Source organism: Calonectris borealis, chromosome Z, assembly GCF_964195595.1.
Source record: "Calonectris borealis chromosome Z, bCalBor7.hap1.2, whole genome shotgun sequence".
Taxonomy (NCBI): Eukaryota; Metazoa; Chordata; class Aves; order Procellariiformes; family Procellariidae; genus Calonectris; species Calonectris borealis.
This window is the reverse complement of record NC_134352.1, coordinates 36,185,358-36,211,204: the sequence shown is the minus strand read 5'-3', so window position 1 is coordinate 36,211,204 and position 25,847 is coordinate 36,185,358. Positions and strand designations below refer to the sequence as shown.

General features: G+C 42.7%; 1 protein-coding gene across 1 annotated transcript in view; it reads right to left on the bottom strand.

Annotated features, from left to right (window-relative positions):
- Positions 1-24,550, bottom strand: part of CHSY3 (chondroitin sulfate synthase 3) — a 189,558-nt gene extending 165,008 nt beyond the window's left edge. The window contains exons 1-2 of the mRNA XM_075136284.1: positions 23,768-24,550; positions 21,700-21,983 (exon numbers count right to left, since the gene is read on the bottom strand). Coding sequence (XP_074992385.1) covers positions 21,700-21,983; positions 23,768-24,488 — 1,005 coding nt within the window. The 5' untranslated portion in view covers positions 24,489-24,550. The remainder of the gene's footprint in view (positions 1-21,699; positions 21,984-23,767) is intronic.
- Positions 24,551-25,847: the final 1,297 nt, after the last annotated feature.

The window sequence follows — 25,847 nt, the reverse complement described above, 5'->3', positions numbered from 1 at the left end:
GGGACCCTCCCATGCATATGGAGGGTCCTGGAGGACGCTGATAAGCGGGCTGCAGGGAGGAAAGACTACCTGAACTGTACCTCCCATATACCACCAGTTCCTGGCTGGCTGCACTCAGAAAGGCAAAACACGTTCCTGCCCCTCTCTGGCTGCCAAAAGGGAGGCTCATGCTTTTTCTTTTGCATTCCTCAGCCAGCTGATGATGACAGTATTTCACCATCTCCTCTCTGTGTCTCCCACCACTTCCTCACACTAACAAATGCACTGTTGGAGAATCTTCTCACAGTGCTTCCTCACAAACAGCTTTTTTTGACAGATGACAGCAGTAATGGAAATGTTGTGCTGAGATGAGATGGTCGTTTGCCTTCATGTTGGATTCTTATATGCAGTATAACTCTCTCGAAACGTGTTGGGAGGGAAAACAGAAAAATTAACCCCATCCGGCTACCAAACATTTGAAAGAAATCACATTTTGTTACCTGCACGCAAAGAAGAATTGCTAAAATTGATTAAGATAAATCACTAAACAATTTACACACTATTTAAAAGCTACTGCCTTTAGACAAGCTACTAAAAACCCTGCAAGTCTGTAGACTATGCTGGGATGGGGATCAACTATGTTGTTATTAATCTATTTCTACACAACAGCTGTTCTGAATATAGTTTGCTTTTCTACTTCAGTACTGCACAGGACACAGTCTGCTAAAACTGACAACTTGCCAAGACAACAGAATTTCACCTTTACCTTGCATTTGCAGAAGTTGCTTTACACTGCAGCATATTAAAGTCTGAGCTGCTTTGCAGTAAGCTTATTGAAGATAACTGTTGATAGACGTGAAGTAAAAGTACACGTTTTCAGCTGAAAATCTGCATGAAAGGACTGTATGCAGCATAAGATATATATTGGGTTAAAAATAAGACAGTGTCCCAAAAAATCACCAAGTAGAATCAAAAATTGTCTGAAGTTTGAGGAGATTGCCAATGAGGCAAAACACTAAAATTGACAGAATAAACAGGAACACAATTTCCAGTCCTTTTGTTTTTTCTATAGTAATTTTCCATAGGAGGAGAACAAATCAGCTGAAAACAAATAATTATTTCAAGCAAGATGGAAAGCATCCAATGAGTAGAGAGCAAAAAAATCCCATGAATTTTAAAATCCTGGCTTCAAACCCTGTATCGCTCCCCATATCCTGGGAAGCCCATTTGAAATGGCAGGAACCAGAGCCTCTGGACAGAGAGATGCTCTTGTCTTGGACTGTGCTTTCGGACTGTGGAAAAAGAGATTCGCTCCTATCCAATGCCTGAAAGGCAACAAACTGAAAGAAGACATGAGCCTATCTGGTATTAAATGGGGGCTACACAGTAGAACTTCTACCTAGAAATGGTTGCTGTAGGTTGATTAGGAGTCAACAAGCTGCAGTTTTATACTTGTTTTTTTTCCCCTGCTGCCCATTTAGACTGGACCCACACCACGAATTTTTACTGAAGAAAAAATTCAGTTCCTAACCAGAGGCAGACCTAGTAGGGCAGACACCCTCAACCCTGTCTGACCTAACTGGTGAAGCAACCCGGTGCTACAACTGGGTGTTGTACTTGACAAGTAAACAAGATACACGTGCGCATTCTGAAAGTGAAAAAGATGAACATCATCAGCCTACTGCACAGACTCTGACCTGACTTCTTCTTCTTGTTGTTGTTGTTGCTGTTCATAGTGAAAGGCTGGGGATTTATAGTCCCGAGAAATTACAGACCAAGAGTGCCTGAGTGACAACACTAATCCATTAAACTGGAAAAAACAGAACTACAAAAAGGAAAACAGCAATAGTGGCAAACCACTATAAAACATACCTTCATACATTTAAACTTAGTCCCACACCTTACTTTCATTCATGGATCATTGCTTTTTTGTACAGCTTTATTCATCTCGTGTTGATTTGGGTGCCTAACACCTCTGCTGTAAAAATAAAAAGAAAAATTAAAAAAAAAAAAAAGAAACTAAACCAATCTGGGGAGTTGTAAGGAAATGTCCAATTTGTTATAGCTACTCAGGAAGAAGATTTTTTGTTATTACAACTACAATCGACTAAACCTTTCATTCAAGTTTCATTTGTGTTAGGTATAAACCCTTAATAAACCAGCTCTTTTAAAGAATAAGAGACAGCACATTAGCTGCTCCTGCCAAACATATATCACATCTTAACTAGTGAAACTTTAATTTCCCTCAGAACATCCTGTCACCATTACCATTATGTTTTAAACTGACTGCCTTTTGACTTTATTAGCATTTAATAGTCCTTCCAATTTATCCTTTCTTCACCTACTTACAAGAGCCCCAAATGGATCTTCTTTGCTGGGAACAAGTCATTCACAGTCACAGAAAGCCACAGCATTTGGTCAAAAGTCCTCAACTTCAGGGCCCTGCCCCAAAGCTATACACTTCAGCCTAGACCAGACATACTTGTTTTTATCCCTTCCTAGATGACCACGTTTTTTCCTTACTCTCTGCTTTCCTCTTTCAAGCTCTTACTTTGTCACATCCTTCTCCCCCTACACGGGAGAAGACGGCGAGACTGTTGCGTGGCGTTCTCCTTTTTTGTCTCTCAGGAGCTTGTAAAAACTTTTCAAGTGAGCATCTGCTCAGGTATCCTCATTCTGCCTACTAACAACATCTCACAACCTCGCCTTCCGTCTTCTTGCCTTCTCTCTGCAGCGCTGATCAGGCAGATGTACAAGCTGCGGATGTGATGCTCCCACCCCGCCCAGCTCTTCACCACTGCAGGGCTTTGCTAGCACCGAGCCACCCGCTGGGTAAGGGCCTTGTCCTGTGAACTCTTTGGAAACAACAGCATTCCTTGCATCTTGGCCACAACGCAGTTTTTCAGCAGCATACAGCATAACCTCTATTAGCAGTAAATACACATTCGAAGACATTTTGGTCTGAAGACTAAAATTCCTGTACAAGCTTCTCAATCATCCAAATGGCAGTGCCTGTCAGTTTAACGACTATTTCTAAACCTATCAGTTTGGTAAAACAGATTATTATTTAATTCATATTGCATAGGTTTTAGCAGAAAAATTTACGTTAAATATTTTTTTTCTCAAGAAGAGTTTATGTATGTATACACACATGTGTGTATGTATATAAATATACAATATATTAACTTATGTGATCTTTATTCAAAGGCAATTAATTGGGTTTGTTCGTCCCTTGAGTGTGTATATCCTCCTAAAGCTTTAAAACAAAGGTTTTAATGTATTTTTTTTCTGTAACTACACTTCAGGAACACTTTACAATACTGTTATAGAAACTCTGCAGCCAACCCAATGGCATGCACTAGCAGTTCATAATCCAAGCAACCTGTTCAGCTTTGTGTACTATCAATTACTTAAACTGCTCACTGAACACATATGTAGTGAAAGAAAAGTTGCCTACATGAAGGTCGTAAACCATTTGAACACTGAAAGATTCTACAATTACTTGTGTTGGAGAGATGTCCAAGGAGTTCAGCCCTTCTACAGGGGCAGAATTCATCTAGCTAAAAAATGAACATTAATGAGCTGTCTAATAACACGTGGCAATACAACATTTTGCAAAGAGATTTATGTAGGCTGACCATAAAAAAACCAAAAGCTAGACAAAGGCTGTCCAGTAGATTAACATGGGATCTCTTTGGGTCATTAGTTGCCAGGACCACAACTTGGTATCTTTTATAGAGAGAGCATCTGAACAAGCACTACCCCAAGAGCTCCACTCTTCCCTACAGTCTGGAGGCATTCACTGAGTGTGGACTCAGGAGAGCGAGACCTGCACAAGGTATTGCCAACACAATTTCTTTCAAACACCTAAGATCTTCCGTAAGTCTCCCATCCAAATAATGTTGAGAACTAACCACATTTAACTGATTAATCTGAAAGATTTCGAATGCAGAACATGACTGCAGGCATTCAAGGAGAAACTCTAAGAAAACACACATTACCATGTTGAAAGCATTTTTATTGCTGGGCAATTTCATCACCTAGAGAACATTACGGTATTAATGCGTATGAAATTATTAAACATTAAAAATGCTTTCTATAAGCTATTCCTTCCCTCAGTTTAGACAAAACCTTGAAGATATGTGCCCCATGATGATCACATTATTCAGTTTTTGGAAATTCGTGACAAAGAATGCTATGTATCCTGAATATTTAATAGCTGAAGAACTTTTGATAATGAGTGAACAGAAAGGGCACGTATAAACATGTGGCCTCATGAGTTCAGCAACAGTTTGTATGACTTTGTGCAAAAGAACAATTGTACTGAAGATAAGCCAATAATAAAAAAAATACTCAAGACACAGAGGTGCACAGGAAGCCCTGAGAAAGCTTGTGCTTATCTTAAAATATGGCCAGTGTCAAAGCAGCACTTCAGGCAATGGCACTCAGCTGCTCAGCACTACAGGGTAACACGGAAGAAGGAAGAGTGCTACCTTCAATGCCTTCATCACTGTGTGAGGAACACAAATCTGGTGACTCACGCTCTTCTGTGCCAGGATGGACTGCACTACAGATCAACACAGCAGTAATCTATTCCCCACCCAACCTCAGAGAACTATGCCCCAGTTGTCACCTTCCTGCAACAGCAAAACTAAAAACCCTTTAAAAAAAAGTAAGACTTTCTCCAGAAACATACGAATATAGAAGCCGTATTCTTAGAAAAATGTGGATATTGATTAAAAAAAACCTTTTTCAACCAAAGATTTGATGAAGAGAATGTAGCTGAGAAGTGTCTGTGCACTTATTTCTTGATTTAAGCAAGAGGAGGAGAACAGAGCTACTTTCCTGGGACTTCAGGAAAAAAAAGTTCAAAAATGACTAGAAAAAATGCACTTCCTCCTCAATAACCTCCGGAAAATATTAATGTTTCATGCACTGAAAATGACATCTCCCCTTTCTAGGTAGGTTCAAACCACTGAATGAAACTTTAACAGCCCAATCACTTGCATATCTGCTTCATTACTAAGATTTTTTTCTTTTTATAGATAGATTGTAGCTTTTATCAAAACAGTTTCATTCCCACAGTAACACGGAGCAATTCTTCATGGTTCTACAGGCTTTCATGTCACTTGAAAAGCAGAGACAAGAGCCAAGGCAAAAATTTTACTGCAAACGAGACAAGGTGGCAACAAGCACATGGAGGGCAAAGCCACAGAAAGGGACAGAAGATGGAGGGAGTGTGAGCCCTGAGCAAGGAGGCAATTTCATGGCAGAAAATAAGTCACTATATTCAGTATGTGACATACATTTAATCGAACTTTAAATTGAAGAGACTTCCCACGAAGTAGGCTAAAAGAGATCAGATGCAGGCATGAACACAGTTCTCTCCCTGTACACAGACAGCACGTGGAGTCAGATAGAGGAGGAGACAAACACTCCCTGGGTGAGGACTGACTGCACTTAAAAACCACCCGGTTTTCTGTTAGCCAAAAGCAAAACACAAAAAAACTGCTACAGCCTATGCCAAACCCAAGGGCTGCATCTCTCCTGTAAGCCGAAAGTGTCCGTTACAGCTATAAGAAAAGGATATAAAAAGATAGGGGTTTTGATCCCAGCAAAGAGAGAGGGTAGACTGATTCTAGCTCAGCTCCCACCACCTGTCATGGACAGTAGCTTTAGCGCCTGCATGCACTAAGCCCCCCAGAGCTTCCTCAAGAGTTTTATGGCTCTTCTCATCATTCGAATGCCAAAAGGGCACCGAAACCAGATTTTTTCATACCTAAGGATGTAGCAGCATGTAACACAGGTCTCTGCAAGGAGACTTCAGAGGCAGCTTTAGGTCTACAACTTGCATTACTTTATTTACTTAGAAAAAGTAGAGTTCTGCAAAAGTTGACATCTCTCTTCCAAGAAAGCTCCCAGAGCTGGCAGGGGCAGACTGCTTGTACGCCGCAAAGACTAAGCTGTTCGTTTCATTTTAGTTGCAGGACTGGTGCCAACCTCAAGACACAGGCATGATCTAAACTCCTTAAGGAATATAGGTACATGTGAGATTTAACACACATGTATTTACTACTTATTACCGAAGTTGAAAAGCTCTGAAGAAGCATTAATGCTGGAAATAATCCTTGTGTTTGTAGGAATTACATTTTAAAAAACATAAAGAAAGAGGTAAATTTAAATAAATGCAACAATGGACTTTTTCCTGAAGTGAAATCTGGTGTAAGTGTCTGAATGACTCTCCCTCTTTCCATGAGTATTCCTCCTGTCCTAGATTACACCACCTATAAAATGGTATATAATTTATTTGCACTTCAAAAGAAGTCCACACTAGAGACAAAGACTAATATATTTCACATACCCATACATTAGTATTTTTATTAAATACACATTTAAATGAATTTAATGAAACTAATTTAAAAGTCTGTTGCTAAACTTTAAAGGGGGCATTTATATTACACTCGCATCATTTTTTAAACAGTAACTCATCCATTGTCAGCTGAAAAATGATCCATACTATCATATAAACAATTACGTTTGACTTTACTGAAGTTTAAAAAAGAAAAGAATAATTCTGCTTTTGGTGTACAGGCCTCAGCATTGATCCAAAGACCTGAATATAATGGAAACCCCTGCCTGCTCTTCTGCTTAGTTTCATTTAGCTGGGAAAAAGATCACCGTTTATACAATACAAACCATTACCGCTCAGAAAACCAAGTTTTCCCAGATCCAGAAGCTAAGACTGTCCCTCTCAAACCACCAAACATTCAACAGTCAGTAGCTCTGCTCTCTAAGAAGAACAGGGAAGGGAAAGTGAACAAAGACAAGGATTCATCACAATAAAAGAGCAAAACTACTGCATAAACCCAAAGCACTCTTCCCTCCCTGTGCAGACCCACTCCCATGCAGACCACAGCAGCAAGAGTACGCCTTCCCTGTTGACCACAGGATGAGCCTATCGGTATCTGGAACCCAGGAGACCGAGCCATCACCTACTGTTTTAAATAAAATATAGGGAAGAGGTTTCCAAGAAAGCCTTGGAATAGCAAAAATGAGCTCACATCCTCAAAGTGACGCTTAGTTTGAGGATTAACATTCAAACATGTCAGATCCAACACCAATGACACACCGACAACTTACCTACATGCCAAGTCTGACTCAATATTAAATAAAAGCTGCTAAATACCTTCTCAAGCAACACACACTTGAGGATGACAGATCCTTAGTACTACAGTGAAAAAGTTAAAACTCCTTAGAAAAACAAGTTCTGTTTAGTTTCTCCCATTTGTAATCAAAAAGTTTCCTACTACTAAACAGGTAGCTTTTGCTATAATGCTCGTTCACTATGAGCTGGAACCAAAGTCATTCTGCACTCACTAGCATGCACCAGGGGGTAACAACCTTCTCAGAGCAGTGCTCAGATATTTTTCCCCGCTCCTCCTCCTTTCCTGAATCCTCCAAGCCTTTCTTTGCCTCCTCATAGCCAAATTCTGCTCTTCACACGGGGAACACGGGCAAAAGACACATGCATACAGGAACTGCCCACAAGGTTTCCAGCTACCAGCAAGCAAGCCCTAGTCCGCAAGTTCTGGTATTGCATGCCGGACGACCTCTGCAATTAAAGTTAAATCAGACCCCTAGTGAAACAAGGGTGGAAGGACTTACAAAACGAAGCACATAGTGTCAGCTCGAGGTGTACGGAGAACAGCCTCAGAGGCTCACGCTAACCAGAGCATGTCAACAGTGGTATGTTACTTGTTAATTTGTGGCTTTTGTCTGTGTCTTAGCATTCCCCCCTCTTTTTTCATCAGAAAGCAAAAACAAAACACAACAAAGAAACAAAAGAGCGTAACTTTTACAGTGCTTTGCGTACACAGAGATGGAAAGCTTTCAGTATGCTTCTGTCCTTGTCAACTAGCTAGAAATCTCCAGGCACCTCAGGTGGGCAGAAACATGGCCCCCTCCTCTAAAACATAATGAATGGCACGTACGAGGTATGTAATTAAATCACCTGCATAGGTGATACTGTAGCTACTACAAAAGCCATTTATTTAAGATAATGGCGGGGGAAAAAACATCGTGGTCTCAGATGAAGGCTTCATCATCTTTGGAAATCACTGTCATGTCACGATAGTTATAGGCCTCTTACAAGGTGACTTGTTGGCAAGTCTCTTCATAAAACTCATCAACCTACCTGCAAAAAGCAAACTCACACTCAGTGTAGCCAGCCAGTACTGCTGGCTTAAGAGACATCTGAAAGCTTGAAGAACATATCCACCCAGCACCAGAACTTTTCATTTTGCATTTTAGTTTATCCATCTAGTCTGCATGATGCAGTAACATCTTTCCTAAATGATGCATTTTCAAGCAGTGATTTTCCACCAAACATGTGCCATTTGCTCTTGAGAGACCTCAATCTTTTGAAACCATTCCATTTATGCAAGCCTCCCATGTTTTCATGGGAACATATTTTCCAACCTATCCAAAAACCTCTTTTAAAAGTCTGTATTTTAATTTAGGTATTTCAAGGAAATTACCTCAAACTGTCACATTAAAAAGTACTGGTATGCTCTGCTACCTTTGTTTTTTAATACATATATACATGTACATGTGTGTGTGTACACATATACATACACACTTCTTCAAGCGTTAGTTCCTTAAACAATTAATTGGAGTCTTACACTCCAATTCTTCATTAATTAAAGCATTCATAAACAGTATACGCGTGAAAAGATATGCATTACACAGTTGACATACTTCAACCAGAAACATCAACTGTACCAGCAGACTCCAGTATTCATTCAGATTTGTCCTGGCTACAACGGCTGTAGAGAAAAACTGGAAACTATGTTTGTCTTCCACAGATGTTCAGCTTTGGATTCAAGTAACTGACTTTAAAAAGAAAGTCCAATGTTCAAAGCTCCTTTGGGGGTTTCTGATAATTTACATGTTTATTTGCAGTAACTTCACAATGAACAACATCAAAAAAGAAAATGGCAAATCTCAGAGTATAAAGTTGAAAGACCAAAAGGCAAATTTCCTCTAAGATGCACTAAATTGCTTCCTTTAGTTGGAATGAAAGCCCTCAGCAATTAACATCATGTGTGATTAAGCTCTTTGCGAGATTAAATTTTTCTTCTTCGCTAATCATTCGTCTGCTAGGAGGTGCAAGTAGACTTGGGACAACAGTTCGCATTTTCCATGCAGGATGTGATCAAGCAATACAGCACATTCCCTCTCCTACTAACACAGCATCTGCCCTTGCTATGGAAGTCCCCGTGCTAACGAGGCACATCCCCTTTACACAGGAAAAGGCAATTTTTACCCAATACTGCAACATCATGCTTAGGACAGCAGTTTTCCAATAGCAACAGGATTAAACATGTGACTACTATACTAGCAAATTTTAACACAAGTGAAATATTCTTCTCGTCAGAAGCTCAATAGGTGAAAATGGCCGAAGATGACACTGACCTAGTAGTACTAACCAATTGCAAAATGATGATGAATTCACAGTGTGATGAAGCCTTAAAACCGGTAAATGTAATCCTGAGCTGCAGTAGTGAAGCTGAACATTGAGTGCCACAGTAGAAGTTACAGATGAGTTCCCATACATAGTACCATACCTAACCCTGATCACAGATTTAAAAAAAAGAGAGAGACTGAGGCAAGTGAAAGGAAGGGTGATTAAGAGAACAAGAGGAACAGAACGCATGGATTCTTGTACCTCACCAAATAAAAGCTCTGTAGCATTTATCAGTATGGATAGGTAAGTGCAAGGGATGAAACAAGAGCTTTCTAAAGTAAATAATAACAACTCATAGAAGAACAAATGGCTGCATATTTGCCTCAAAGAAGTTAAAAGCGTAAGTAAAGAGGCTACTTATGATGGCAATTGCATATTTATAACAGTATTCCAGTGGCACAGCACAGGTAAAATGGAAAACCGCATTATTTTAGATGGAGCTCAATACATTTATAAAAAGGAGTGATGGGAAGTGTGGAAGGTATCTTAAATACCTCCTCAGAGTGTGTGAACGAATGCAAATATCAATCTCTTAAATACAATAGTGTTGCTGTTTTATTATCTGTACTGATGAACAGATGCCAAAAACTCTACTGGACATCTCTCATTGATCCCCAGTGAACAAAGAATAATAAGTATACTATAAAACACATAAATTTTCTTGAAACTGTTTAAAAAATAATAGAGCAACACTGTGTGATTCCGTCCTCGTACTAGTCATTAAAGCTTCTCTTCCCATATAACTGAAATACTTAATCCAGCAACTATTTTTGTTACCTACCTACATGATCATAATGGATGTGATAAGGATGAAAAGTTACTTCATTTGTACAAGGTAACATCTAGTCTACAGAGAAAGACTTATTTTGACCAAGGTGATTAATGTAATTATGGCTAAATAGAAACAACTAAATAAAAATCTACAAGAAAAGCACAATTCCCTTCCTCCCCCAACCCAGGGCATCGCATTTTATCTTCTTTCAAGTTTGAAAGAACACAAAGAGTACCTACATTGAAGGTAACTGATACTAAAACTGGTGAAAACCAGTTTGTTTTCACTGGCCACTCCACAGATTTAAGGCAGAACCTCTAAACAAATCTCTTCAACGTCCATTTCCAAGCAAAACAGTAGGTCTCCAAATGACATTTAGCAATGGAAAATTAACAGTCATTTACTAAAATTATGAGTTTAATACTAAACCAAACATTCCAATTAGCAACAGCAAATTTCTTTTAAATTGAGATGAGCAGGAAGCTCCTGCAGTTCTGGACTTACCTGCAGGAATGCTACTACTGAAGTGTATTTTCAGGCACTAAAGTAGGTATCACGAATGTTCAGATACACAAAAAATTTGAGAGCTCCTATTTAATCAAGTCAATAACTAACCTACATTCAGGAATGTATTTTAACACGGTTGTTCTGAGGACCTCAGTTAGATTTTTCCCTTTCTGAACTAATGAACTTTTATCAGCGTTTATCAACACCATACACAGCTAATGGAAATCCTATTCAGATCAATGTGGGAGAGTAAGTGCTTTCACATCCCTTAATGCACTACCCAAAGACAGTCAGTAGGTGACTGCTATAGAAGGTAACTGGCATGTTTAATAGAAACAAACCGACTGGATTCTCACATGGGGGTGAGGTTCCTACAAAGCCAGATAGGTCTAGACACAATTGTTACCGCAATCATCAGTCTCCAGAAAACAGCTGGTAACAAGGCAAATGACAAAAATTTAATGGTCTTTATGATTATCCAGTGCTCAAAGTGGAGCAAAAAGGCAAACGGCAATACACTGCATATTTCTTAAAAATATACACACAAACACACACATATATACACATCCACATACAGATACACACAGAGAACGCTGGCACCACATCCTTTTTAAGGCAATAACTCATGAAAGAAGTCTTACTTTTGAGGATGCAACTCCCCGTCACGAGCAGCTGATTTGTAGTAGCTGTTTTCTAACATGCCAAACTCAACGAAGGCATGTCCGTCTGTTATTCCAACCTACCTTCTTCCAGCATTTCCCCCTCCTGCTTCTAGCAGCTATGTGCAGCTAAAATAATAAAGCCACTGCTGTTCAAAACATTTTTCCAGTGACGAGTTAGGAAGCTCAGGCTGGGCTGGGATAGTTGATAAGCATACTGAGGAAAGAAGACCAGCCCTTATCCACTCCAGGCGCTCTGCCCCACAAAGGCCATACGTCTCTTACATCCCTCTCCCATGACAGAGCTGTCACCTTCAAGCACACATGCCAACAGCACTGCGTGGATAGGAATTTAAGAACAGAGTCTGAAGGTAGATTTATTCTTGGGTTCAGCACAGGAAAAACTAAGGCTTACAGATTTGGAAGAGGTGAGTGAGCACCAACTTACCATGGCCAGGATGGAACAATAATCAATTTTTGCAAAGTTGTAACAGACACACTCTACAACTCTAAGCAAATCTCAAGCATCAAATGCCACAAAAGAAATACATAAAAACACTTGAATGACCCTCTTGGATACACTAGTACTACATTTCCCACAATTACCACAGCCAAATATTAAGAAAAAATACTTTTTACTATTTGACAATATTTTCTGTTACAGTCAATTACCCTCCGTTACCTGCAATTATTTCCCCCTACCACATGAAGAAAAATATCTTCAATCACAAAAATTTAGAGTAGAAAAAAACAAGAATCCAAAATACTAGCACCTGCTTTCATTTGTTCTAGCAGGATAGATTTATACCTAACAAATTATTTTAAAACAATTAAAAACATCGATAACAAAACTATTTCATTTGCCGAATTAAGCACTTTCCTAAAAGCTTTGTCATCAGCTACATCTGTTCTAGTTAAATTCCCTGACTTCTGGAACTAAGACTCATGCACTTCAGAAAATTTTGCCCAAAATTGATAAAAAGTGACAGAAAAAGTCACTGTGTTTTATCATTATCAACAACAGGAAGCTGTGCAATTCTGGCAGGGTAAGAGCTGGTCCATAAGACAGTCTCCTTTGGTGATAAAAAGTTGTTATCATGAATAGCTGTGCTACAGTCTGTAGCTGGAAAGAAAAAGATTTCAAGGAAAATGGAAAGCCGAAAAGCTACGTTAAATTGAAGCTGGAAGCCAAAATACACGTATGTACAGAAGGGTACAGATATAACTATGAAGAGAAACAAAAATCAAGCTGAAAGCTAAATTCTTAAGCTCTGCAGGAAAGAGACTGCAATAAATACCTAGAAGCACAGTTTAAAAGCTCCAAAGGACCTTCACTTACGGCTCTGCGAGCCTGGTTATCAACTGGGCACAAGCTTTAAATACATGCATATGTATGTACAAATGCCCATTTCCGTGCACACAGATTTACAGCGTATGCCTCATGTAGTAGTTAAGGCCACATATACTTCCACTGCATTGTGGCCACGTATACAACTAAAGAAATGCTGCACTTCATTAGCGTATCTGCTTCCACGCCACAAGGAGCTCGTTCATACATGCTGCACTCAGAAACGGCCCCATGAACAAATATCTCCCTGGTATCAGCAAATGCAGAGTCAAAAGGAGCATCGTCCCTGGTGATCAAATTATCGTCCTTCAGATGTTAATTTGCCCTTGAATGGTTGTAGAAAAAATAATAATAAAGAAACAAAAAGCAAAAAGGTTTAGGGACTCAAATGCACTTTAAAGCAATCTTAAAAATATAAAATCCTTCAAAGTATCAAGTGCACAAAAAAACAAGGCACAAAATTACAATCCTATTTGAAAATTATTAAAAGGAATACTTCCAAGTTTCTAAATAAAATATTTTATCACAAACTAAAAATTAAAAAACCAAAAACAAAAAAACCAAACAATCTGTCCAGTCAGTACCTCAGGTTTTAACCTTCAATATTCTAACTGCCCAGTTAAACCAGCACATTCCAGAAGAGACTTATTTTAGTCCTGTTTTTTGATTTTTAAATGTTCACAAAGATTAGTTTACTAAAGGTAAAACTTCAGCCAACGTGGAAAATGACTGTGGAAAATGTGTCTCAAAAGCACTAAATAAAAAAAGAATGAAAAGGTAACCTTCCCTTTCCTAGGTTCGTTTCAAGACTAAATCATACATAAAGCAGCATTCAGGAAGCCTGTATCATTACCAGGCTGCTTATCCTCCTCCAGAATTTCCTAAAATTATACCTCTAGTTTAAGATGTTCTTTGTTTCCTAAAGTATATGTATGCTTTAAAAGAATTCTTAAAAGCAGGCCAAAAATCTTTTGATACCCAGAAAGCCAAAAATACTGCAGCCAGGGTGGAACTACACATTTACTTGCTGCCCAGTTCCAAATATGTACTAAAGAGTAACCAACCTGTGCACTAACCTTAAGCTTAAATCATTAGCCAGCACTGGTCAGATGGAATAAACTCCTCAAAGCATAGCAGTTCTCGCTACACTTATAATAATACATGTATTCTTTGAGTATTTCACATTACATAATGAAATCAAATAACTAAATAAAAGCATATTTTAGAAAATATGTTACATATATTGACAATGACTTAATACATACCTTCTCACATAAGAATGGAAAATAGGTGGAAACCAGTTTGGTAATGAGAACCACAGAATAAATAAAGTCTGAAGACATAAAATGATCCAGCTGCACTTTATACCTACTTGTCTACTTCCAGAAAAGTCCCAAGAAACATACAGAACTGGAAGAGTAGCTTGAAAGCTTATTCTTCCAAAAAAAGAAACATACCCTGTTTTTCATACCTAATGAAATACCATAGTAAACATAAGTACATTTAGTTAGCGCTTCTTTCAAATAATTTCTGTAACTCTTCTTGTTTACAACTTCCAGCTTCTCTCTTTGTGAGCATTTTCTATTTCAGTAGAAGGTTGTCTTTTGAGCTTATCAACAGACGTGAAGTTGGAAAGTGAAAGTCAGGAAAAAAGTTGTCTCTGGGAGATTTTCTAAGTTGGGACAAGAAGAGAGAAAAAGAACAGTCCAGAAAAACTAACAAAATCCATCAGCTGTGGGGGCTGGGAGGGAGCAGGAGGAAACAACCTGTGGACTATCAGTGTCTTTGAGAAGACTATACATACTTTGAGCAACCTATACTATTTGATTTACCTGGTAATCTGCAACAAACACCCTTCATCATCAAAAAGGCTCAAGCAGGACCATTTAACAAAATGCTTTGTCAAAGTATAACTAAATAACCATGATCAAATCTGTACGCATGAAAGGGAAATTTATTTCAGGACCCCTAGAAAGACAAAATTTTGAAAATAAAGATAATTCTGGGAATATTTACAGAAACTAATACTTCCCATGTGGTTTGGTTTACTTGATTTTAAGGTTAAGTACAGAAAACTGTTTCAGGGTAAGAAGTAAAAACATCAGGGTTTCACTGTGCTTTGTTTCAGGGATTCACTTAAAGCACTGAATCCACTGTTGACCCTAAAGCAGACAAGTTCTTCATCTGTAAGTCTGTTTAAAAATCAAGCTTATTCCTTGTATAATGTGACAGGCACTGTCAAGAGTGATGATTTGATGTTTAAATGGGATGACTCTTGCAGTAGTTGTGCCACAATTGTGTCGTCTCACGTCGAACACTATTTTTAAACACACTTGAACAGCTAGCCTTCTGCACCAGACTTCTATGGAAATACTGCCTCCAATATACCAACTGCACAAAAGTCTTGAGAAAACACTTCCAATAAAATGACAGCAAACATGAGAAAAAAGCTGAACATGTTTAAATTTCCGTATAGGTTGAGAGATGGTTCAGGATACCCATACGCAGAACTAAAGACACATTTTTAATCGTTTAAGAACTTTTCCTAATGTTTTTCTTTTGCTTGTCAGTGGGATGCTTTGGTAATTCAAATAAGAGCTTATTCTTAAAGAGGAAAACCTTTCAAATATTTGCTTTGAGAACGTACAAACATTCAGAACAGACTAGAAAGCTGTCACTTAGCCCACACAGTCCTGCACATAAATAGCTGCTGGCGTCTTAGAAGAAAGCACATTACGAGGAAGGTGTATCCACCCTTTCTTCACATCACGGACATGAAAACACACCCCCAGAGTCCTGCAGCACCTTGGTAACTCAGCACCCAGAGTAAGAATTACACAGCTGTCAAACTCCAAAAAGGCACAAGCAGTATTTCTTCTTGGGGTACAGCAGGAAAGACAGGACACCCAATCTGCAAACAAGCCAGAAACCTGTGAAACGCTAACTCTCAACCAGGCTAAGAAACAGCCCACTTAGCTCTTGGCTCCACAGCTAAGATGCCATCATACAGTGGACCACAGCCGCGGGCTTGTGCGTGCTGGCGCACACCTCCACAGTAGGTGTGGGAGTACCATCTGAATCCTTCACAATGAAGACCCCCAAAAAAGGTATCTCCAGCTCTTGCAGTCCTGCTGAGCCACATGGGGAAACGCTTAAGACCCTCAATAACATGCAAGTACCAGGGACGACTCTGTTTTCTCACCGTAAACTTCCTTAACTCCCAGCCAAGATGATCTTGCAGGATCAAGAAGGGGCAGGAAGACAGGGAGTCCCCAGGGTATGTAAACCCAAGGGAGGCAGCAGCCCCAGGCAGTCTCCCCAAATTCCCCAGGTAAAAGAACAAATGAATGACGGGAGGTTGTTTTGCAAAGCCAGAGAAAGAGCACAGCACAACAGGCTCAGATGAGGACCAGAGAGTAATGACTCAGTTTTAGCACCACAGTTACTGCAATAGGATATGCATTTAATGATTTGCATTTTATTGGGTACCACGTACACACAGGAACACTATACTACAATGGTATGGAAATATAACTCACTTTTCTAGCCAGGTGAGAATCATATTAAAGTAAAGAAGTTTGATAACTACCTTTAACATTGCTGTAATCAGATAGCTATTAATAACAAATAGTTAAGAGAACACATACACAATCCTGTTTCAGTAACTGGCCATTGATGCAAACAGTTCTGAGGCCTCTGTGATCATCCTGTTCCTCTCCATATACCCTCAGAGATCCCTGCTGCAATCTTAATTATCCACTCTTCCATGCATTTCTATTCTAGGTTCACTGATAGCTCGCTCTGTGCTTTTTTAAGATGATGGCTGCATTTATGTAACTACCTAATAAAGCTGCCCAAAACCAACAGCTTATTGGGGGCTGGGTACTGCTGCTTTAAGATTGATCATTCCAGTACCCAAATGAGCAAAATACCATCTTATCATCATCAACGGCAAGTACACCTGTAATGCTTCTGTTCGGTGTAGTGTTCAACTCAAAGCTGAGTTGTGATCCACCAACCAAAGAGAGAGACAAAGCCTTGAATGAAAAATTAAAATACATCCGGAAGGAAAACTGACATTGAAAAGGAAAAGGTAAAAGTATTTTTAGAGGAAGCCAGAAGACGGCTTACAGAGGTTCCAGCACCTCCAGAGACAGTCATAATACCAATGCACTGCAAAGGGAACCTTTTTGAGTGTGCAGTTTGATCCAAATAGGCATTTTACCAGGATATTTACTGTAATATTTACTGTGACTACTGGGAATCAACAACAAATAGGATATTAGAGAGCTGAATTATTAAAAAAAATGTTAATAGTAATAAGACCACATTCTATGGTTGTCATAGAACTTTGTAAAAGGAAAAAAATAATGGGAAAACAGATATAATCATTAACATGAACTGCCTGTATTTGCAAAGTACAGTATTTTCTTTCAGTATCAACGTACGCATTACCAAAATATCAAAAGTATATGGGGTGTTTGGTGTGAATGTAGTTTGTTGTATGAATGTAGTTTTTAAGTTTAAAATTAATGTTGCAGGCGGACTTGATGATCCTTATGGGTCCCTTCTAACTTGAGATATTCTACGATTCTGTATTTCTCCCACAGAAAGGGAAAAAAAGGCTACCAGAAGAAAAGCTTTACAAACTTAACATTAGAGTAAGTGTCCCAAATACACTGATGAATGGTCTTTAAATCTTTTTATGCTGCATTCGTCGTTTTTCATTTTCTGAAGAAAAACTTTCTCTGATAGTCAGTATTTATACCCTGACAATGTTTGATTTCTGCTTGAATTGTTATAGCCACTTAATTCATATCTTGCATTTTATTTTGTTCTTTCGTGGAACTACACTATTTGATCTGTTATACACTTAGGTTACAAATTACAAAATGGTCTTCTCAAACCAGAAACACCATTTTAAAAAAAAAGGGGGAGGAATAAAGCAATCAGCCTTTTTTTCCAAATGGCCCTCTATAGCCAAGTCCCTCATAAACAGTAAAGCGAGGAACAACACAGCATCTCAGTTTTTTAACTATATTTTTGTTTCCAAAGAATAAAACAAGTTATGAGTCACTAAAATCAAGCTAATCTCTTCATTCATTTAAAGAAAAACATTTCAAGCCTGCAAAATTAGTGGAAAAGAGAGTGCTACCTTGAAAAACGGATTCTGAAAGTACAAAAGCAAAAGGCCCTTTTTAATCTCTACTGTTACTGATTTGGGGAAGCAGAAGTTGCTAATGCCTAACAAAAACAAAAAGGCTTTTTACAGAGATATTTTAGACAAATTTGGCAGGTTTATTACACCTTTATCATTACAGTATCTTCAAAACTAGAGGATAAATTAAGATATAGTTGAAAAATAAATCAGAACAAGGATGGATCTTCTGTAGAAAGGAAATGATCCATCCAAAACACAACGCCTCTAGCAGATACTTCCTCATGTAGCAAGGAAATGTACCACACTTAGGCTGCAGTTCAACTGCTGCTTCCAGCCAATTCGAATGTAAGCTGCTGCCAAGAAGGGCAGTTTGACACCCTCCTGCCCCTTCACTCCTGGCTGAACGTGACCACCTTTTCTTTCTTCTGATGCTCGCGCTCAGTAAAGCTTTGCTGTGAGTCCTGATTCAGCTGAAGAAAACGCTTTTAGTCAGGGTCCGGTTTCAAGTGGATCCTGCCCCTGCTCCAGCTCACCACAGGGCTGCACAAGTCCTGCAGAACAGGACAGCAACCGAAAGGAGCAACCACCCTTCAGTGAAAGCCCGTATTTTTGTCGGCTTAGAGCAAATGTCAAATTGCAGCCTGAGGGCAGGTTTTTGTCTCCTCCATTCTGCGTAAGTGCCCTAAACCCCCTGTTATTAGATTCACTCTCTCAGCAATCCGATGACTAATTCTTTATTTAAAGTGGAGGAGCTCCATCAGCAGACACAGAGAGAGACTCGTCACCTCAGCCATAAGTCATTTGGTATGTGGGAGACCCAGCTTTTAGCCCTGGCTTCAAATCTGGCAGAACAAGAATTAAACTCTAGAAAGCCCCAAGAATAAGAGTGCCTCACTGCGGACTTGTACACCTCTTCTTTTCTTTTATAAATAAAGAATATTTCAAAAAAAAAAAAAGTCAAAGTTGTAACCCTCTCCTTGCCAGCAAGCATATCATGCATATAAGCTAGCACAGCTTACTAGCTAAGTAGAATAAACCCTGACAGGCAGTCAGTCTTACCTATGCCAGTTGAGCCACCCAGCAAAGATCAAGCATTTCAGGTTTTCTCTTGAACTCTTTTGATTTCTTTCATCCTCACCAAAAAGAAGCTTTCTGTTCCAGTTCTCAGAAAAGAAATTTAGTAAAAAATGATGGAATAGTGACTCAACTCTTCTAGAGCTTTTCTGCTTCTATGAACTTTACTGGAATCATTTCCAGTTTACATTAGTCTCCAGCAACACATACTAGATACAAATTATGCATCTTCCCAAAAGCAACGAAGTCCATAAAAAATCTTGCAGCTCAGCAGGACTGTTTAATACTCACATACAACAACAGAACTTCAGGACAAAAGTGCGACTGGCTATGCAGAAAGCCCTGGTCCCAGCCTTAGGTTTTGCACACATATATCTGAGGGAGTAATTCCCCTTCTAGCACACAAAGAGTGTTGCTGACCTAAGGCAGGAATGGAAAAGCACACAGCAGGACTTTCAGTGCCCTAGGAAAAAAGCCACCCTTGTCACCTACTAATTTACCAACCCACAACACACCAATCTGTTCAGGTGCAGTATCAGACTGCTTGAAACAACTCGCTACACAACACAAACTATGCCAAAGCACGAACGCAACTTCTCTGTCTCTGGACACTCTATTTTGCTCCTTCCCTTCCACAGAGATTTAATGCTGGGATAGCATCCTAAGCAGCTTTGTCTTAATCATCTCCATCTTCTGGAGCACCTCCTGTGCCGGCAACAGTCAAAGATTCTTCTAACAGACAGAAATACTGGTCAGAAACAAGCAGCTGCTATTGCAATGCCTAACACGTTTTTCTTTTTCCATTCTTTATTACATAGACCTAGGGCCTTCAAGAGCAACTGACAGTCAAGACTGGTGTCACTCTATTCCAGATCCCATAAAACCACACGTTTTTTCCCAAAAACTTTATGTTTTCAGGCCCCAATCCTACCATGAAAACCTGAGCTTCTGGGCAGTCATACAACTCAGTCTCCAAAACTGAAGAAAGTAAACATATTTTTTTGCTCTATCCCACTTATGCTCAGTGCTTGGAGCCAAAATTTCCTGACATTCAACATCAAAATAAATTATAGCCATAGTGATAATGTTACCTTTTATCAGTCTTCTTCCCTTCCCCAGATTTCTTCCCAAGAAGACAAACCAGAAAAACAAAACCAAAACCCCTTCCAAGACATGACTGCCAAGGCAGAATCATAATTTTGCTATCTGATACAGATCAGCAGGCATCACATGCCCGTGAGGATTTGAAAACGACCTTGTACAGACACAGCCCAAACATATCAGCGTGTAAGATTAAGCTGCCAACGTAGTGTGTGGTTTGGAAGTCTGATTAAGAACCACTAGTCCTACATCGATAGCCATCTGCACGATAAATGCCTTCCCTGCTCTACCAGCGCAACGGGTGTATTATTTTACATTGGCATTTACAACATTTATTGAAATAGTCTCTAAAAGCACCTTTCTATTGTGAAGTAAAGGATAGGATTTCCACCTCTAAGACTTCTACCAACTATTTCTGTAACTATAACTACTAGTTAGTACCAACTATTCAAAATTTATTTTTGTTCACCTGTTTACATGCACTGTAGCCTCCCAAACCCATTTTTAAAATGGTCACCTTCCCTCAGGCCATTCAGAAAAACACTTATCCACAAAATTAATTATTTTTCCTGTCTTTTTGTCGTTAGTAGCACATAACCTCTTTAAGTAGCCCATTTAAGTGATTTTTCCTGCTTAATGAGGGAGTGCCACAAGGACAAGCATATATTAATATTAAACAACCAGTCAAAATAACTAAAATCATATTCATCGTATTAGCTATCACCCTTTACCCTTTCTAGCAGTTGCACGCTTTGTCTATTTTTACCTACAAAGATAGTCTTGCCACTAACCATAATATTTCCAGAGGAATAGGCCTGAATTTTAGTTATGGCATTGCAAACAAACTTTTTGGGTACTGCACACATCTTTATTGCTTTAGAAAATGCTATTACGGAATCAAGTCAGTTGCTTCTAAAGTGACATCAGCATAGGAAGATTTGTCACACTGCGTGTGTCCTTAATACAGATTAACACTGTTTTACCCTAAGAAAAACACTGTTAAAAGTGCATCATAGACACAAGCAGTGTAAAAAATGTCATTTCTGTACAAGAAAAAAAAATCCAACTCCTATTTCTGCTTTTGCCCGTAATGAACTCCATTAAAATATATCTGAGTAATTAAGAAAATACAAGCAATTCTTCTTCAAATACCACAACATATTTTAAGACCCTGCCATGCAGAAAAAACAGATATGCCACATGCTTATCCAAAAACAAGTTCTTAAAAAGATCCAACCTGAACAGCATACATCAAATACAGCGGCATCCTGTCAAGGATTACATGTAGAAACCCTCAAGGTAATGCTTTAGCAACTTACAGCATAGCAAATATTACAACATGGCTGCAGTAACTGCCACCAATGAAAATTGAAAGACACAAGTAGAAACAAATGTGCTTACAGTAACATGCCGTGAATGTTTTCCTCTCTTTTTTCCTTACAGTCTGCAGTTTACATTCTGATGCATGCATTAAAACATAATTACAGTGGAAAGAGATTGCGGATACAGCTACTTGCGTTGCAAGATGTAAAACTCTGTAAACAGCACATTGCAATTTACACTGTCACTTACCTCATATGACCAAACACACTGAGTTCCTCCAAACCTTCGGACACACCTGCCCACCTCCACGTCCTCATGAGTGGTGTACATTTCTCGAAGGCATTCACCTATATGTGGCACCATCCTCCTGAGAACCTCCCGGCTGAAGATCATTCCCGGCCCTCCCATGCAGAAGTTCTCTCCAGGCTCCAGCCCGAGTTTTCCAAGTTCTTCAATATTACCTAGACCAGTCTGTCCCAAATACAGAGGTTTACTGCTGTTCAGTGATCGAAGAAACTCCTCCAATTTTTCACCTGAAAAAGAGGAAAGATTACTGTTATTTTTCTGCCTAGTCTGCCCAGCACCTCTTTTCCTGTACCTCAAGCTTTTTTAAAAATATAACAGGCACCTGAGACTGTCACGGGAAATCACGTCCAATGCAGTATCCTATACCTAATTGAAAAGATCCTTGGACAAGTTTACCTTTCACAGACAAATTTTTTTTTTAATTAATTACAATATCATTTTCATAGAGCCAAAAGCCAGAATATGATCAAAACTTAATTTCACCAGTAAACCTTGTTCTGTTCAACCAATACTGATGGAAAGCACTCCCTTGGTAGATTAAAACTCTCTCTAAAGCAGGGCAATTTACCGATATAGTTCCAGGCTGGGGAGGAAGGGGACGGGAGGGGAAATGCCAGGTATTATTTTGATAGGATTAATTTTTGAAAAGACCAGAGAAAATCTAAATTAACCAAGATAAATATGTTTGATTACAGAGTAATTGTCGGAACAAGGTAAAACTCACGCTCCTCCAAAAGTATCTCCAGTGCTACAACGTCTACACACTTTTCCTTCAAACCCCTCACCTATTTCTTTTAAGAAATTGTGATTTTATATTTACTTGAAATTAAAAGTTTCTGGACAGGTTTAAACTCGGAACCTTGGAACCAGTTAAAGACAGGTCCATTACAGTTCCGAAATGATCCCAAAGAAAACAGTGACAACTTTTACGTCTGCGACCGAATATATATACATATATACATGTGTATGTGAGCAAGTACTTCACAGATCAATGACAGCTGACAAGCAAGCAGTCCATTAAACGACTCGGTCAAAATCAAGTGACAAATAGGGAAGCATACAGCTACCTCCAGCTAGCTTTCAACAGCATAAGCAACCACGCTTGCAACCTGGGCTTACGCTTACAACCTCGGCTCCTCTTTCTTTCCTGAGGGCCGGACACTGCACGAGTAACCGCAGGAACAAGCGCAGACCGAAAGGAAGCGGGCTGCGGAACACCATCTTCTAACGGTGCTGTGAAACTCGCACCGTACGGGGCCAGCCCTTTCCAGAGACACACGCTGCGAAGGAGACCGGCAGCTTCGCAAGGAGCCTTCAGAGGCTGCGTTTGCTCAGCCGAAGCGTCAGTGAGCCAGCGGAGAACTTTTGCAAGTGCTGAAAACATCACTTCCGAAGAGTACCGAATCGAAGCCTTCGCGATGAGCCGCAGCCGCGGCGGGGGCTGCCCGGCCCGAGCAGGACGCAGCCGGCAGCGCTCCCCGCCGCTCCGCCCGCGCACGGGCGGCGGGACGAGGCGGGACTGCCACCCTTAGGCTGCGCAGCCGAGCGCGGCGGGACCGGGGCCGGCACCTCCCCGCCGCTCCCCCGCCGGCCCCGCTCCGCCGGCCCGCGGCGCAGCCTCGCCCGGAGAGTCGCGGCGCAGCAGGCGCGGGTTGCGCAGCAGGCGCGGGTTCCGCAGCACCGGGACCCCACGCCCACGCCAAGGACCGCTCAACGCGCCCGCCGCCGTCCAACCCGCCGCCTCAGCCCTCCACCGCGCCCCAGCCTGCCCAGGGGCGGCCCGGCCTGGCCCCGCGGGGTTCCCACCGGGACCTCAGCGCCGGGACGCCACCCCACGGTCCGCACGCGGGGGCTGGAAGCAAACGCCGCCGGGGTAGGGGGTGGGTCGAGGTACCCCTTGAGCCCCTCCCTCCCCAGGCGGGAACCGACTCTCCCCACCCGCCGTGCGACCCCGCCGGGCCCCCAGGCCGCCGCTCCCCTCCCTCCCGGCGGCGGGGCGCGCCCCGGGCACCTTTAATGTAGACGTCGTCGTCCGCCCGCATGAACCACTCGTACTTGTCCAGGTAGTGGTCGTGCATGTACTTGATCATCATGAAGGACTTCTTCTGCGGCGGGTAGGAGTCATCCACGCCGGGCAGGGCGACGACGGGCAGCGGGGGCAGCCCGGGGGGCGCGGCGGAGCCCTGGCTGGAGAAGAACTCCACGCGGCCGGGCACCGAGGGCGCCCACGTCCGCTGGGCCGCCACCGCCCGGCTGCCCAGGTACTTCTGGGCCGTCATCACCCCCACGTAGAGGAAGTTGCGGGGCTTGGGGCAGCCCGGGGCGCCCCCCCAGTCCCCGCTCCCGTTGTGGCTGCCGCCGGGCCGGCCGCTCCGCTTCTCGCCGCCTTCCTCCTCCTCCTCCGGCTCCCCTTCCCCGCCGGCGGCGGGGCTGGAGACCGTGCCCTCCTCCACCGCCGCCGCCGCCGGCAGCTCCCAGGGGCTGCTCCTGAAACTCGTGCCGCCCAGCACCGCCGCTGCCTCCGGCGGCGCCTGCTGCCCGCCCGGCGCCGCCGCGCCCCCAGCCGCCCCCGGCCGCGCCGAGCGGCCGTAGTAGGAGCAGAGGCTGGCGCCGCGCCTCTTCTTCTCGCTCAGCTCGGCCACTTTGGGGGCGATGAGCCAGGAGGCGGCGGTGAAGCCCAGCACCAGCCCCAGCACCACGCTCAGCCAGGGTCTCCGGGATCGCGCTGCCATGGCGCGGGCGGGGCGGCTCCCGCAGCGGCGCTGCCGGCGTCCCCCCGCCGCCTCCCGCTGGAGGCGACCCCCGTCCCGCGGCGGCCCCGGGCGCGGCGACTCCCGCGCAGCTCCCTGCCCCGCCGCGGCGGCCCGGGCGGCTGCGCTGCTCTCGAGTCAAACTTCTCCGGGCGGGAGGGCGGCGGCGAGGACGGCGGAGCACTAGCGGCGGCCCCTCCGCTCCGCTGGCACCTTGTCACCGCGGCGGCTGGTCCCTCCCGGTCCCTCCCCGCCCCTCCCACCGCTCAGCCTCCTCCACACGGCGGCGGCGGCGGCCCCCGCTCCGCGCTCGCCGCTCAGCCGGCTTCCTCAGCGGCTTCCGAGCGCCTCACCCCGGAGGGCGCCGCCGCCGGTGCCCGAGCCGCGCCGGAGAAGTGGCGGCCGCCGCCGCCGCTCCGGAAGGAAACGATTTTTTTAGGTGCCGCTCGCGGCTCCCCTGCGCCGCGGCCCCGCCGCCCTCCGGCGCCCCCCTCCAGCCGCCGGGGCCGGGGCCGGGGCCGGGGCCGGGGCCGGTCGCCCGCCGGGCGGTGGGGCGGGGGTGCCCCCGGCCGCGCCGCTTGGCCCCGGGCGCGCAGCGGTGCGCCCCGCTCCAGCCGCCGCCTCGGGAGAGGCCGGGGGCTCATCTGCGGCCGCAGCTTCACGTCGCCCGAGGGCGGCCGCGGGGCGCCGGCGGGTACCGTCCTGCCCTGGTTTCCCGTCCAAAGGGCGGTCATGGAAAGGCAGGTCGGGGGTGTAGTTTCAGGAGGAGGGAAGCCGCCTGCTCTGTCCCTGCTCTACCCTCTGCTCCCCGGCCCCGAACAGTGAACGACTTTCCAGACAAGAACTGTCGCCCTCCCTGACCACGTCTTTTCCTGTGGTGTGGATTCCCACAGCCTGAGTACATTACTATTATCACGAACTCCAAGGTGCTGGCGCAGAGCCTCATCATCCGCCCGACCTCAGGGTGACTGCACTGTCCACAGCCCAGGATGATTGACAGCAGGAATTAAACGTTCAGGCCACTGTTCCTGTGCCTGTGGACACAGCTTTTATTCTGAAGTTTAAGATCTCCCTCATATCCCCCATATTTATGTGCATCCCTAATTTCATTGTGCAAGATGCTCTTCTCCAGCAAAAGACATAAATTCTTCCTTGCATCCATTTGTCATTTCACTGAAATACATCCAAGTTACTGAAGATCCAGCAGCATATGTTTAGTCGTCTGTCAGCAAAACCACCCGTTTTTGTAACTAAGTCTATGGGATTGTCTGTCACTTCACGTGACTTGTATCAATTGTCAGACACGTATGTCAAGGTGAGAGGAGAAGTATGGAAGCTGGT